Source organism: Sebastes fasciatus, chromosome 11, assembly GCF_043250625.1.
Source record: "Sebastes fasciatus isolate fSebFas1 chromosome 11, fSebFas1.pri, whole genome shotgun sequence".
In the NCBI taxonomy this organism is placed as follows: Eukaryota; Metazoa; Chordata; class Actinopteri; order Perciformes; family Sebastidae; genus Sebastes; species Sebastes fasciatus.
Genome location: NC_133805.1, coordinates 15,095,902 through 15,111,905, shown reverse-complemented (window position 1 = coordinate 15,111,905; position 16,004 = coordinate 15,095,902). Strand labels below are relative to the sequence as shown.

The 16,004-nt window shown below is 41.3% G+C and overlaps 1 protein-coding gene across 1 annotated transcript; it reads right to left on the bottom strand.

The window, feature by feature from the left end:
- Nucleotides 1–1,248: 1,248 nt before the first annotated feature.
- On the bottom strand, nt 1,249–15,721 carry LOC141777048 (nuclear receptor ROR-beta-like). The gene is made up of 10 exons (XM_074650979.1): nt 15,257–15,721; nt 8,900–8,985; nt 8,634–8,775; nt 7,706–8,218; nt 6,130–6,251; nt 5,488–5,620; nt 5,219–5,326; nt 4,667–4,777; nt 3,867–3,979; nt 1,249–3,770 (listed from the first exon to the last, which is right to left on the bottom strand). Exons 1-10 carry the CDS (start codon nt 15,261–15,263, stop codon nt 3,609–3,611), a joined length of 1,497 nt encoding a protein of 498 aa, XP_074507080.1. The 5' UTR covers nt 15,264–15,721; the 3' UTR covers nt 1,249–3,608.
- Between the last annotated feature and the right edge of the window lie 283 nt (nt 15,722–16,004).

Sequence of the window (16,004 nt, the reverse complement as noted above, 5' to 3'; positions counted from 1 at the left end):
TTAACACCCATACAACAAACAGTGGTGTAAAGTAACTAAGTACTGTACTGAAGTTTAATTTCCATTTGATGCCACTTTATACTTGTACACCACTACATTTTAAAAGTAAATATTGTACTTTTTAAACCAATACATGCATTTTTTAACTTGAATCACTAAACAGATTCAGATTAATAACACAAAATAGAATCAACAAATTAATTATGATGTAAAAAATACATTATTTTCTATGTATCTATTCTATGTCTGTCAGCTCGTTGTTTTCTAGATAAATATTGTACTTTTTAATCCACTACATTTATTTGATAACTTTAATCTCTATATTGATTAAGATTAATAACACAAAATAGAATCAACAAATAAATGATGATGTAGAAAATACATAATTTTTATGTATGTCTCTATTCTATGTCTGTCAGCTCGTTGTTTTCTGTCATTGTTGATATTTGTCTGTTTACATACATGTGTCCATGCCCACTCTTGACTGTTTTTGTTGTCTGTTTATTTGTTTATATGTCAGCTTATTCGCCCCTACTTTTTTGTTTTTATTTAGTTTTTTTAAGTAATATGGTTTGAATAAGATTGATTATTATTAGTATTATCACTTTTCTTTTCCTTCATTGGCTATTAGTTTGAAAAAGAATGAAAACAAAGTCAATTTAGTCCTCCGAAGAGGGGGGTGGTGGCAGGCCAAAATAAATTAATTGATTAATTAATTAATTAATTAATTAATAACTAAAACACTTACTTTTAGTACTTTACATATATTCTGATACTAATACTTTTCTGCTTTTACTTGAGTAACTTTTGAATGCAGGACTTTTACTTGTTGCAGAGAATTTCTACACTGTGGTATTACTACTTTTGATTAAGTGAAAGATCTGAGTACTTCTTCCGCCATTGCACATTACTTTACGGTGTATTGCTGCAACCAGAGAATGGTTAGATTTTCTGATTGATAAATTACGTATATGATTAATCATTTATCAGAATTGTTGCAGAGGATGTTTTTGTCAATTGATTAATAGACATTGCACTCTTAAGGTAATGGCATGGAAGGAATACAGCATGCACACAACCCAAATGCTGGTCCGTGATTTAAAAACAGAGTGGTTGTGGCCATTTACATATGCATGATTATTATATCAGATCAGTGATTTTAGAGACGTCTGATCAGTCAACAATATGCAAAGACCCATCATACATGCATATCAACAAATTCAAGTTCAAATAAGACTCAATGAAGCATTTCAAAAGAAAAAGAAACCATTTATTACATTCTTAAAACCACATATAATGTATCCCATTGGACAACAATATATATCGAGCTGTGTAACTCAGTTACTCTTGGACTAGTAATATACCTCTTGTACATTTTGTCATACAGGGAAAGAGAAGGGAGACAAACTATTGTTTTTTTGTTTGTACCTAATCTTTCTTCAATTAAAAAAAATAGATCACTGACTTTACAAGACAAAAGTGGAGACACGTAAAGAAAAAGGTGGATAAAAGACTGACAAATAAATGAAAATCACAGCAAAAAGAAACATTAAACCCTAATAATGAATTCATTTTTAACGCTAACTGATTTGTTTGCTTTTTTTATAATTCCTATGTCTTTTAAATTTGATGTCACAATATTAGGACAGAATGGGAAGGGCTTTTGACACTTTGTGAGTAACATTCACAAAAAAATAGAACTTACGTCCACAGTGATTATGGTTACGGGTCTCATCTTAGGTGCAAAGGTGTGAGGAGCACGAGGCTAAAAGACGACACTGGTAATAAAGGGACAAGAGACCACAGCTAGCTCCCTGAGCGGTAGGCGGCAGGTCCTCGGACTCTGCTCGAGAACTTCACAGCACCCCGAGTAAGACATCATCATCATCATCATCATCATCATCGTTGTCTCAATGCTATAACAACCTTCAGAGAGCGTGTTATTTATGTACATGAAAAATGTAAACAGTTATGGGTGACCTTGTGTGACAGATATGGAATAAAAAAAACAGATTGACTGAAAACTATTAAGTCTTACTGGCATTGAGGCCCAACTCAGGGGGGCAGCTGGTAGCTCTGTCTGGCCTTAGACTAGTGTCCAGTGAGAAAGAGGAAAGTATAAGTGCTTGGTGTTTGGACAAGTGTTGGGTTAGGGACTACAGGAGAGAGAGGAACAGCAAATGTACAAAATAATACAGTTGCTCCAACCAGCAAAGGAGGGTTTATGATACGTAGTATGGATCGCCGTCGTTCCGGCTTTTAACCAACTGAAACGGTATGAGTGAAAGACAGTTATACTACACCGACTGTACTGACTGCTGGTTAGAAACAGGCGGGGAGACCCTGTGTATCCCGATGTATTATACAGTTCATGAAGTCATCTTTTGCCTTGCGTTCTCTGTTCCTTAGTGTCCTTGTTTGTCCTCTTGTCTCTTTAGGCAGACTGAAAGCTCTCAGTTTAAATGCAAACACAACGATTTTTTTCGCCTTTGTTTGGGTACACTGTCCTCCCCCATAGCTGTGTCGCATCCGCAACAAGTGTCCACCCCGTCGCTTGCATGATGACCCAGCTGGGGTTTTGTCGTCAGGGCAAGAGGGGATTGTTGCCATGGATACCTGAGAGTACTGTCAGGAGAGGAAGTAGTCCAGAGAACGATTTCAGAGTCCAAACATCCATCTTTTTCTCCACATCTCACTCTTTCTCTCGCTTTCTCTCTGAACTGAACTCGCACATTCTAACTCTCTCCATATACTTATATAGTCATCTATTTACATTCTTATTTAAAATATTTTGTTTATAAATGTGTATATAAATTAAAGATAATTTCATCTTGTCCTGTCTCTAAGTGGCATTTACAAGGAAAGGGGTGCGTGGGACTGAGGTTTCTCATTGCATTACAAGAGCCTACAAAAAAAGGCAACACCGAACATCATCTAAATGTGTGTGTGAAACCGGTTCTCAGCTGATTAAAGAGGTTGTGAGTCATATGTCATATCTGTGTGTTTCTTTTCATATCAGAGAAAAATGACTCATGATGTTGGTCCCTAAGTGATGGTCAGGATATTGTCTGTATGAATACGCGGGCGTACCATACCGAGATGTATTAATATAGAGAGAAATATTATTATAGTGAGACCTGTGGATCAACACGACTTCCTTCTAATACTTTTGTGTAAAACTCTGTCTCAGAGTGGCAGGGTTTCTACATTCACTGTTGTTGGGTTCTGACTTGTGCACTGGTGTTTATCGTTGAGGTACATTCATAACTGGTTAGGTGATCCACAGTGGATCTGATGTTAAACTTAGAGCTCGGAGCTGTCTCATGCCAAGTGGGCTGTTATTATTATTACAACGCCCATCCGCTTGTTGTTTAATGCTACAATATGCAGAGGACCATGAGCATGTGTGGTCTGTAGTGTAAGGTGCTTTTGCCTGCTGGGAAAGTGGAGGACTACTTTGGGATCACGGGAGACGGAATATTTAAAGTCCTGGATTGTCTCGTAACTGCTGGTTGTCGAGCTTCAACATCTCTATCCTTCTCTGTCTCTCCTTTTTTTTTGCTTCCCTACTTCTTAATAAACTCTCTCCATCTCTCTTGTCTGTCTGTCTAGCTGTCGGTGGAGTCCGGCAGAGACATCTCGCTGCCAAATACTTCCCGGTACAGTGGTGGGAAACTGTAGGCGATCTCTGGGTGGACCAAACGGAAAAACTCAAGTTTATCAACGTGGAGGTTACAGATGGACTTCATTGTGGGCAGCTTGGACACCATCTGTGGGGGACAGAAGACATAGAAAGGTAAGCTCATGTATGTGTGTCTATATAAGTGTGTACATTTGTTTGTGTTTAAGAAGAGTTGTGTCTTCACCTTGTCCAGTTTCTCGTCTGAAGCGCCGCTCTTGTGTAGACTGTGCTGAATAGCCAGGTAGACTTTCTCCTGGAGTTTCTGAACCTTTTGGCCTTCTGTTAGCCAGGGTCGATCTACACAAAAGAATTAACCCATTAACATGCAGTTTTGTTTCTCCTTAAGTAGCTTTAATCCACATTGTCCCACAGTATACATTCTGTGTCAGCTCCTCATTGACGTGATATGATGTTTACACTGAGTGAAATATTAAAATCCAAGACTGTTTCTTTCATGGCTGCACCATTCAATCAAAGGGAAATATATTACAAGCGTTGCACATTATTTTTACACATTTTCCCCAAAATTCAGCCTGACATGTTAGGTATATTTGGAGAATTAAAAATAAGTTCTGCGAGTTCAAACAACGTTTGGCTTCGCAGAATGAACGGATCGGTGGGCTGCTGCTGCTTTTAAAAATGTTAAGCATTTTTTTAAGGGATGATGTCATGTACTAAGTCCCTTCTTTGCTTTGTAAAGTCAGAAGTTGATACGTAGACACATGGGGAAAAATGACCAGTTTTATAACGAAAAACCTTCACAAGTTAGTGAAATAATCTGCAATAACAAATTGATAATGTGTGACACTTCTACAACAAAACATATTGTGTCTGGACATCCAACAGTCTCTCGTGAATATCAGTGTGGCCATCTTTATTAAAAGACAGAACAGCATTGATTAGACTACTATGATTTAGCAATATAATGTGTGTCTATGCATGTATGTGTGAGCAAGAAAGGCATAAAGGAAAAAAAATGCTCACCAGGAGATAAAAGAACGGCAGAGCTAAACAGAGCCATCTCTTCGTCAGACAGCTGTAGACGACAGAGTCCTTTTCCCAGGTCAAACACTGCACTGACCAGGTCATCACAACCTGCATAAACACAGGAAATCAATACATTCAATGTCAACAGTAATAGCATGAAGATCTTTAACAGTCCTGCTTAATTGAATTAACTGACACAGGAGATACCTGAGATGAGTGAGGATTATGTTTCTTACTCCGTTTGCTAATTTTTGACTTACTGGCCAAGAGGGGAAACTCTGGCTCTTCTTAGTGTGAAAATTACAGCTGACCCTTATAGAGTCCTTCTAAGAACAGTTACCACAGATGAGTAATTCATTATTTTAAATGACCTAAATCAATGCAGAGGTTTTTCTGTAGGAGCATTTTCTTAGGCACTAATGGTGATTACCGCACAGCACAGCAAAGTGCGTGTGAAAAAAGACTTTCTAACTTACAGAGAGTGGGAAACGTTAAGAGGCTTTCCTGTGTCACCCTGTCAGAGCTTACACAACAACATCTGATCCTCACCAAGTGCTTTGAAGAACTGAGCCGGGGCGAACTTCCCATTGAAGAAAATGGTGCTGTTGTTGACGTTGAAAGCTCGGCACATGCGTATGAGGAGGACCTCCAAACAGCCTGGAAGGGTAGCCACAGATAGAGCCAAAGACATGGAGTGGATTGGAGACAAAAAAAAACAGGAAGGAGCTAAAGTTAGCAAGTTTTAGACTTTGTTTACTTTGCAAGGAGGAACTCTGTGAATCAAGTATTTGAGATGCGAGCATTTTTTAGACACTGACCTGCTTTCAGCAATATAATCTGATCATTCTGGCACAGGTCCATGAAGCCAGCAATGCGTTTGGCAAACTCCACCACATACTGAATGGCGTTGGTGATGTGGTGTGCACACTGCTGCCACATCCACTCAGCTGACTGGAAAAAGTGACACAACAAAGTGTTACAAGTCCATTGACATCCCTTCAGCATAAATACTTTCTTAGAAGTTGTTCAACATGAGATTAAATTCAGTTCTTGCACTGACCGATAATACAGATAACAGATAATAAAACTATATATCAGCAAAGCAATCTAATTAAAGGAACAGTGTGTAACATTTTGGGGAAAAGTAAAAGTACTAAAGTAGTGTTATTATTGTAAGGATGGCCTCTGAACGAGGCGAACGGCGTTACCCCGGTTTTGCACTAGGTGGCTCACGTAACCACAGTCTTGGAAAGGGAGGAATGAGCGGAGGGGTACTAAGTTGGTTGCAATCTGCAACCACACCACCAAATCCTACACACTGCACCTTTGAGTTTGTTTAAAAAGATATATTTATATCTGATATTGTATATTAACACTCTAGTATTAATACATTTCTAAATATATGTGACGACAGCAGACTTGACAGACACCACATGGGATTTAAAGTGTGCACCATGTACCTTGTTTTGAAAAGCACGCGTTTCCTCAGGTGCGTATTGTGCCCAGGTGAATCTCTTCATGTCTTCAGCGCTGTACTGACACGTCTCCAAGTGAGACTTGACGATACTCTGAGTGATGCGCTCTGTGAAAGAAAAAAACAGATAAGCATCTCACTCAGGTCGTTTGTGGCGTAACGGCGGTGTTATTTACATACACACAGATCATGGCAGTGTGGCCTTGAATAACTAGATGCTTTATTTTGCACCACTCTGCTGTTACGTTAGTGTCACTGATGCCCCAAACAAGATTAACTGCTTATGGCTCATTTATTCATTTTATCTCCGCAGCTGTTAGGATCTTTTCCACTTCCTGCGCTTATAACACCACCAACATTTACTCATTGCTTCCTTTAAAAGTCCCCAGAGCTGTATTCAAAGCAGTTTGGTGTAGCCAGCAACCATAAAGATGTAAAATAAAATACAAATGTATTCTTCCTCAAGGCCTCCAGAAACACTTCTCTAAAAAAAAAATGCATCCGTACCTCTTTAAATACCACAACACCATCATCCCTTTATCTGTCCCTGTTTCTGAGTTTATACTGCTGCCTGTTTCATGTTGCTTGTTTTGCCCATTTAGTCTTGTGTTTGTCCTGTTTTGCTATCTGCCAAGTATCATTCTGGTTCTTCTTTTTTTTGCAAACCTGTTTATGAGATATGTCCTTGTGCTTTATCTTTGTTTTTTATTGAATAAATTTTTTGCTTATTGCATTTAGTTTTATTTCATTCATAATATAATTTACATTCTGAAATAAAAGCAGATAATGGCCAGGGGAAAACTAAATGACCACAACAGTTACTGTACTACATTTTTATTATATCCAACAGTACAACATACTCTTTTTCCTTTTTTTCTTTTTTTTTTTTACCAGAAATACTGTTATTAGAGCTGTAACGATTAGTCGACTAATCAATTAATAAATAATTGCCAACTATTTTGATAATTGATTAATTGTTAAAGTAATTTTTCATGCAAGAATGACAGGAAATGTATGTTTTCAGCCTCTCAAATATGGAGATTACCCGCTTCTCTCGGTTTTATATCATATTAAAGTGAATATCTTTGGGTTTTGAACTGACAAAATAAGACATTTAAAGACATCACCTTGGACTTGGAGAAACTGGGATGGAGATTTTTCACTATTTTCTGACATTTTTCGACCAACTGATTAATCAAGAAAGTAATCGTCGGATTAATCGAAAATGAAAATAACAGTTAGAAAGGAATAATGCTGCCTGAACTTCTGTTCAGTGACTGATTTAATGTAAATGGAAGAAGTGTTGAGTTTGCAATAAGATCATGCAGCAGGAACTTTGCATGGAAAACGGGAGAAATGGGACAAAATATAAAAAGGGAACCTCACAAATAAATGCCTGTCTCTTATAATATCCTGTCACAAGTACCGGCCTGGTTCTCTAAAAAGCCCTATAAAAGCCCCGACCACTATTTTAGAGTTTAAGGTATTGTCGTACTCTCTGTGTTAGGTAATGAGTGAATAAAAGAAGAATTGATTTGTTATTCATTATTGTCAGTACTCACCCAGTTCTGTTATTGAGCAGTCATCAGGCAGATGGTCCAGCAGTGAGTGTGTATGTCCCAGCAGCGTGTGAGTGTGTGTGTGCAGGAGCTGGATTCTGTTGCCGTCCGCCCCGTCCGGCATCGTCTGCTGCGGGGAATTCTGATTGGACAAGGATGAAGAAGAGGACGAAGCGGAAGATGAGTTGGAGGTGTTCCCGGTGCTGGCTCCGCCGCCGAGCAGCTCCAGGCTGCAGTACTCGCTGGCCTCTTCGGGGGTGAGCGGCAGGTCGAACAGGTCGGGCAGCGCCGCGATGTCATCCAGGTCGCTGAGGGTGGAGCTGGAGCCCCCGCTGCTGTAGGACCGGCTCAGACCCTCTTCACTGTCCTCCCCACTGACGCCGTCCTCCTTGGGTAAGGACAGAGCGGTAGCGCCCCCGCCTGTCGAGCTTACGCACTCCTGGGACTTCTGGTGTTTTTGCACTTCAGCGTAGAGGCTGTCGCGCTGCTTCTTGGACATACGACCAAACTTGACCGCTGCAGAGAGAAAATACATATTTTATTAATATTTTTTTCTTTAGCACATAGAGTTTGCTGCGGCCAAATGTAATAAGTTTCACATCTGTTTCCTACAGCTGTCATTTCAATCTAATTGTGAGATATTTCTGGCTCACATACTTCTGCCACCTTATCTATAAGTACTGTATGTTCCAGTCCCTATATACAGTTTACATGCTGACAGCCCATCACCTCTTCAGCCTGTATACTGAAGAGGGCTTCAAATACTCCTGGTATCAGCTTTAAATTAAAGGAACATGCATACTGGGATTCGATGGAGAAACACATCTACTAAACTTCTATCGCTAGTGAAGTCTTAGCTGTGGTAAATTATTAAGTCATGGTTACAGGAAGTGCATTAAGAGGACACAGTGCGTTCTTTGTGTGCGTTTACCGTCTCTGCTCATGCCCAACGCCAGACACTTCTGTAAGCGGCAGTGCTGGCAGCGGTTACGGTTAGTTCGGTCGATCAGGCAGTTCCTCTGACGGGAACATGAGTACATGGCATTGTTCTGCTGGCTGCGACGGAAGAAACCCTAGAAACACAAACAAACACACGCATGCAAGCACCGTAAATGACGAGCACACTTTGACATAGAACAGGTTGGTTGAAGTTAAGAATGGTAGCTTGGTTCACTCTCTGTGCTTCTTGCTCCTCACCTTGCAGCCTTCGCAGGTGATGACTCCATAGTGGATTCCTGAGGACTTGTCCCCGCAGATCTTACAGGGGATGACCTCGATCTGAGCTGCAGGACCAAAAACAACATTGACAAGAGAGGTCAGATCTACATACTTTAAGTGAACTAGAGGTTAGACGGATCGGTCAACGTCAATAAGTGCAGCAGTTACATCTTTTGCTTGTTTGACACTATGAGTCTGTTGCCAAAACACTTTCACAGAAGCCCACATTTGACATATATTGAGCGCCAGATTTTATCCAAGATCTTGTCACTGATTTTCTTCATGAATAATATTTCTCTTCCTCTTTGGCCCCTATCTCTGATGTTACCCCGTAGACAGTTATGTGTCTCTTAATACTCTCCATTTATTTGTAGCCTTTTGGGCATACTGTCAATAAACTACCCATTCCCAGTGATATGCTAATGATACAACTGTACAGTAAGTCCCACTTAAACCTGACAAGATGGCCAAATTAACCCGCATTTAATCCTCTTTTAAAGTGATGATTGTAACAGAACGTCTTCCCGCTTAATGACAAAAAATATTAGATCCTTTTATTTCAATTCTTGGCGGCTTCTCCATCACTATAATACAAGCCAGCCGTTTTCCAAGCATGGTTTTTGGCTCTCTCTTTTGCTGGTCATTAATGTTTTACCATCATGTTTTCTCCAGCTATAAACCTTGGCCAAAATTAGCTGCTTTGTAGACCTTGAAAAGGACGGCCAATGCTTTTATCTTGTCACAGTTAGACTGCTGTGACTCTGTGTACTCCGAGCTCTGTAAACGCCTATTAATCTCTCTGCCTCCAGTCGATACAAATGCAGCTGCAAGGCTTTTAACAATATTTAATTTGAGTTTTTGATTCATGATTTTCATCATTATGAGGAAATCATTAACACATTTTAGAAACAAAGGCAAAGCCTGAGTGTAGTCATCAAAGACAAAAACACATCCAGGAATGGATCCAGTGAGTCAGCAACAATGCGACATTATATTTCTATTCCTTTTTCTACTGATGGCAACAACCCTGCAGATAAACTGCCCCACAAGAAGCCCACGAGAGAAGATAACTTGCCATGAACTGTGTTAGTCTTCACCCTTCATGCGGCCCCCATGAAGGGAACAGAGTACACAAACAGATAGGGAATCACATGATGACACTTGCACACATGACACATGCACAAAGACTCCTTCTTTCTAGGCCGAGGAGAGAAAAGCAGCAGCAGATACATCCTAAGATAGTTGTTGCTCGGCTCAGTTTTAGACTGATTTACAACATTTGTACCATGTTGTATGGAAAACCACTTGTGATCGGGAGGGAATTGTTGCACTCTTAGGTACTGGAAAACACAACTTTCCACTTCTTTTCCCCTTTAATGGCACAGTCTCTTCTCTAAAACCGTTGACTAAAATACTCCAACTGATCAGGGCAGCTGCAGGCATGCGATGGAAAAATATCTCCTCTCCCTCCCTTCCTCTCTTTCTCTCAGGTTCCCATCCTCCCCTCCCTCATCTCACGATTATATAACTCTCGTCTGTGAGCATTCCTCACAACACTCATTCAGCAGGCCCACTCTAGCAACACCGACGACCCGCCCCTGCTCAGGCTCTCTGTTTCCTACTGGCCGAGCGGCGCTCGCAGCCTCCTTGGTATTGGCTGAGTCATCCGCCATTCGGGCGCTGTAGCCTGTCAGCCCATGTGGACATTCTGTCCCACTGACACACTTTCCCACTGCAGGGGGAGAGGGAGGAGGGAGGCGTGCTCGATCCCGACTCTCCGTGGACCAGTTTTAAGGTGGAGCTGAACAATGCTCAGACTTCCCCGTAAAACATCTCCCTTAAGGCCTGTCCAAATCACAAAACTGTTACGCAACAATTAACCATGCATGCCAATGATAATAACCCCTAGAAAAACTGCACAAACCAGTTTGGTGCCCAACACAGGTGATTTCACATGAGGCTATTTCTGTATGGACTGATTTCAATGCAACAATCAAACACTCTGCTGTTATTAATCACGTTTGATTTGACTGTAACAACCCATACTGTACATGGCAACAGTCCACTCAAAGCAGACACACTCTGAACTTGAATGTCAGCTATTCGGCCCACCCTCCCACTCCCCCAGTCTTTGACATTGAGCCGCTGCTTCAACCCGGTCTATTCTTGTCCTGTGCTGAGAGCCAGAATTACACAGATGCCCGGCCGCCCACCCCCGTTGCCACAACCACACATACGTGCTTTCTCACCCCTCGTCTCTGACACTCTGCAGATTACCCAGGCACAACCCAGAGACAGTTAAATTTAATTTACAGCCTTTATGTTCCCTCGTTTAATGTGATGGTCTTGTTTGTGAGCTGGTAAATGATAAATTACTATCCAGTTAAACCAATTACCTACATAGGAAGAATCAATGAGACGTCTTGAAGACTTGTAGCGCTGAACCAATAGAGAAAACCTAGGGGTGCAGCTAACAATTATTTTAATAATTGATCACTCTTATCCATTGTTGATTAATCGTTTGCTTTAAAAACATCACAAAATGGTGAAAAACGCCCTAAACGTTGGACCAACTGTCCAAAACCTATCCATATTCTGTCATATAAGATAATGAAAACTGCCATTTATGCCCATTGGAGAAACAACAAGTGCATTTTCTGCATTATTGTTTCAAACGTGACTTTGACTTTCTGTCTTATCTACTAATCGATTAGTTGACCAATCGTTTCATCTCCCAGATAATGGGATAACTTAACAGATTCGACACATTCAACTGTCTAACAATGCAAATAAAGACACAGCAGCAGCTAATGTTAAAGCAACATTTACCTTTGACCCTGAATATCAGAGCTGACCTGCACTAAAACACCAGTCTCAGGCATCTGACCTTTAGCTCTCTGGAGAGTGTCTGCATTCCAAGAAGATCAATACCAATCCTGCTTTTTGCTAACATGATGAATGAGGGCTGCGTGCATGCAGCGCTTTCCATTTTCTAAACCCAGCAACACATTGACTAAAGTCACCAAATGCTGGCGTGAAATGTGACAAATGAGTTGAAATTACGCAAATGGCAAACAAAGGATGGTGTTTGAGCAGCGGGACGGCCATGCTGAGTGAAGGCACACCCAAGCCTTTTCACAAAATGAACTGAGGACACAGTTCAGCTACAAATACGTTGGCCCCAAGTGCGTTTATCAGCCAGTTAAATGTGTAACCGTGTTATCTCTACAAAAGGCTAATTCAATAGGGGCGAGGTAGAGAGAGAGGCCGAGACAAATCACTGACGTTTTGCTTCACTTCCTGGGATCTAATGTGAAACAAACAGCCAATAATCCTCCAGCAGCATCCCCCCCAACTCTTGGTCTGTGTGTAAAACAGTCAGTATGTCAGCGTTTCAATATATATCAAAGTAAAAAAAGATTAATTTTGACCCTCCACATGTTCACCGTCACATATGTGCAAACACACACACATCACTTCTGTTTTATAGTTTTATAACCTGTTCAGGCTGTTTGCTTATTGTGCAAGTAAGGGATAATGTACAGCGAGCCGGGTTCATTTCGCAATACTGGTGCAATAAGTCACAAACCAAAATGCCCTTGAGCATCAGACTGACGCGACGCTCAATGGGACGGTGTTCTTTTTTAATTTTTTTTAATTAACTCGGCATAAGAAAGACGAGAAAACACAATCAACAGGCGGTGAGGGGCCTTGTGCTGCAGCACTTGTTGTGTCATGCCTCACAGTTGGGTGTAGGCTCACAGCGCAGCGCAGAGCTGCATCACAACAATCCACTGTGGCTGTCCTCGTCGCTTTGTCGTCTTCTTAATATCAACGACAATGTTGGCGCGCAGGAATGTTTTCCAGATCTTTCTATTTCCGTAACACGAGGTGTTTACAAAGCCTCAAGGCCTGCGGCGATGAACACCCTCTGCTTGAAGTGTCTTACTGATTACACTTGAGACCTTGCAGCACGCAGCTCTCACTAAATAATGTTGTTTTACTCTGTAAGGATTATTCTGCTTGGAAAACGACTTCACTCACATACTCAAAATGCATATAGGGTCTATACAAGCTGGCTGTCCGGCCGCTGGTGCATTCAAATCAAGGGGCTCTATTTTAAAAGATGCAAATACCAGCAGAGGCCAAGCTGAGGCCCACAGAGGGGGGATTAGAGCAGAGCTAAGAATGCCATAGGCCTCTTCTACCAGTGTGTGTATCTTATGATCTTTATGTCTGTATGTAGTAAAACATTCTGAAGAAGTATACTCTGCTATCCAGTACACAGAGGTCTGGTCATCACAACAGGCCTCTAAAAGTCTGTCAGCCTGCCAAAGCTGCTGGAATGACTCAACAGTTAGTAGTTGTGATTGAAAATGTGCGTATGCATGTTCAAACTGGGCTAAAAAAAATGCTGACGTGCTTTTTCTAGCGAGGGAACGACAGGTTGAGTAACTAACCTACAATTTCAGTGCAGTGAGCTAAGAAAGGGCCATGCTTTGTTTACATTTGGATATCCTGCCAGAAATGGAGCCTCCCTCCACCAGAGGCCTCCTCGGCTTCGTCCTCCCTCACTCCCCCCCCCAAATAAATCCATCTCTTTCCTCCCCTCAACAAAAACAACAAAACAAAAATTTCCTGTCCTGTACAACAAAAGGTTGCAATGCGAGACGAGATTGTTGTTACACAAGAACACAACCAAAAGAACTATGTTCCCTTTCATGTGTATCCAGTTGTGTATGTTTCCAATGCAAGAGATGTGTTTCTGTGAAGAAATTACATCTTTTTCATATCAATTCACTATTCAGTGTTTCTTGAGGAGAAATGCGTTTGAGTGGTTTTGAGAGAAAGACAGTTAAAGCAAGTGATGAAAACTAGAGTTTTGCATGGAATTGAGCTCAGAATGAAGGTTTGATGCTTTGAGGCCAACTACTATGTAACATTTTGGAAAACTATGTTCCCTTTTATATTCATGCTGATTTATATGTTTCCAATATAAGAGATGTGTTTCTGTGAAGAAATTACATCTTTTTCATATTAATCCACTTTTCAGTGTTTCTTGAGTGGTTTTGGGAGAGAAAGACAGTTAAAGCAAGTTTAGTGATAAAGATTTTGCATGAAGATTTTTGTGAAATGAAATGCAAAAAAATCCCCCCCAAAAAAACCAATGCCACCTGTGTTACCTATTTTCTTTTATTATAGGGCTATTTAATTTAAAGGATAATTGGATGTTACTGATAAAAACTATCAGATGGCTGTATATAAACCTTCCTCGTTAATAACAATGATCTGCTGCCCTCTGCCCAAGTTCAAACTGATCCTCTGTCATGGAGCGACAGGCCGACCGTCAGTGCGCGTCTGTAGCCGCACATGGCGCTGCACGCCCGGCGGCACGGCGCTTCCCACAGCCTCTCCACCTCCCTCCGCTGCTGCCTATGCTGTATAACGTTGGGTGACATAACTAGGTCAGTGGAACAGCCAGATCCCTCTCTCCCTCTGTGCACTCACACAGCCGGCCATGCTGGCACAGCCATCACACAACAACAACCACCACCACAAACTACACCAACACTGCTCAGACTAATCTTGTCAAATCTGCAAAATGCTGCAAAAGAAAAGTTTGCAAAGCATCTTCAGAAATATTTTTTATCTTTCAAAAAATATAAAATAACATAAAATGAGATGATTGACTACAAATAAATGCCAGAAAATGTATAATCCTTTAAAGCGAATGTGAGCAAAACTATCAGTTTTTAATTCACCTGATCAGAAAGCTGAGAAACTCGCATAACATCTGGATTACATAATTGCAGTTTTGATTAACAACAACCTCCTCTCATGCCCCTCCCTCTCTCTTATTGCATAACTCTTACATGGATCCCCCTGGCAAAAATGTACAGAAGGACTCCCAGGTGAGATAACCACTCGTACTTCTTACAAAAAACACATTTTGGAATCATAAAGCAAAATTACGCATGCATGCAATTGGATCCTTGGGACTGATTTCATCCTAAATAAACTTCCTAATAAAAACAGGATTAATCTGGTTGAGTATTTTCACTCATGCTTGAACAACATGCCTCCAGCTGTGTGCCATTGCATGTTGAATCTCCAGTGTGGAGCATGTCAGACAGGCAGCAGTCCTCGAGGCTCTGTGCAGCTCTAATAATCCAGTCAGTCATGAGGGATTAATGCGCACTGGGAGAGAAAAACAGGCGCACTTCACTCCTCCAGTCCTCCAGTCCTCCTCCAGTGCGCACACATGTGGCCGTACAAAAACCACAAGTTCAACTAAACATGCACAGATTTATTGCGAAATAAAAAGATCAAACTTACCTCTCATTTTGATGTTTTTCTTTCTCTTGGTTGAAGGATAAAAACACTCTCACCCTACATGTGGTTATAATGACAGGATTGAGGAGAATAAACCCCTGGAGCCAGAGTGAACTGGGTTTCTGTAAATATTAACTTTGTCCCGGCTGCAGACACCTCTCGTAAAAAGCAAAAAGAGAAAAAAAACTAGTCGAAACTCCTCTCCTCTATCGCTCCTTCAAGTCCGAGCAGCAATAAAAGAGTGCAGAAAGTCGCTGTGGATCTCATCGTAGCCGAACTGGAGAGGAGATTTTTTGCTCAACTTTTTTTTGTTGTTGACAGAATAGTCCCACGGTGGACGAGCGGTGTGATCGGATCGGACCCCCCCTCTGCGCTCTGACTCTCCGCCTGCTTTCTTTCCTCTCAGTCTACCCTGCTAACCTACTTTCTCCCAGCAGCGTGGTGGACTCTCCCATGATCTCACTGCCGACAGCTCCTCTCCAAGCTCTCGCGGGAGCGCGCAAGACGGGCGCGAGTTTAAGGTGGCTGAGCTGAGCTGAACAAAATGATTGACTCTAGTTGTAGAGAAATAAATATAGATGATCACTATACTTCCAGGGGAATAATAGGAAGGCAATTAAACCCCATAATCAGTTCTGCTTTTAAAGCAGACACTGTTTCCATCACTTCTCTGACTTCATCTTCTCAGCGCCTTGGTCAGTCCTTCATGCTGGTAGCCATCAGGCTCCACTACCAAGGCTGACCCCCATAT

Bases quoted from the DNA above. Each gene is read 5' to 3' on its own strand.
- LOC141777048 (XM_074650979.1), bottom strand. The intron at 8,776-8,899 runs GTGAGGAGCAAG...TTGTGTTTCTAG, and splicing joins TCACCTGCGAAGGCTGCAAG to GGTTTCTTCCGTCGCAGCCA. The intron at 3,980-4,666 runs GTGAGCATTTTT...TCTTTTGTGTAG, and splicing joins TGCCGTTCTTTTATCTCCTG to ATCGACCCTGGCTAACAGAA.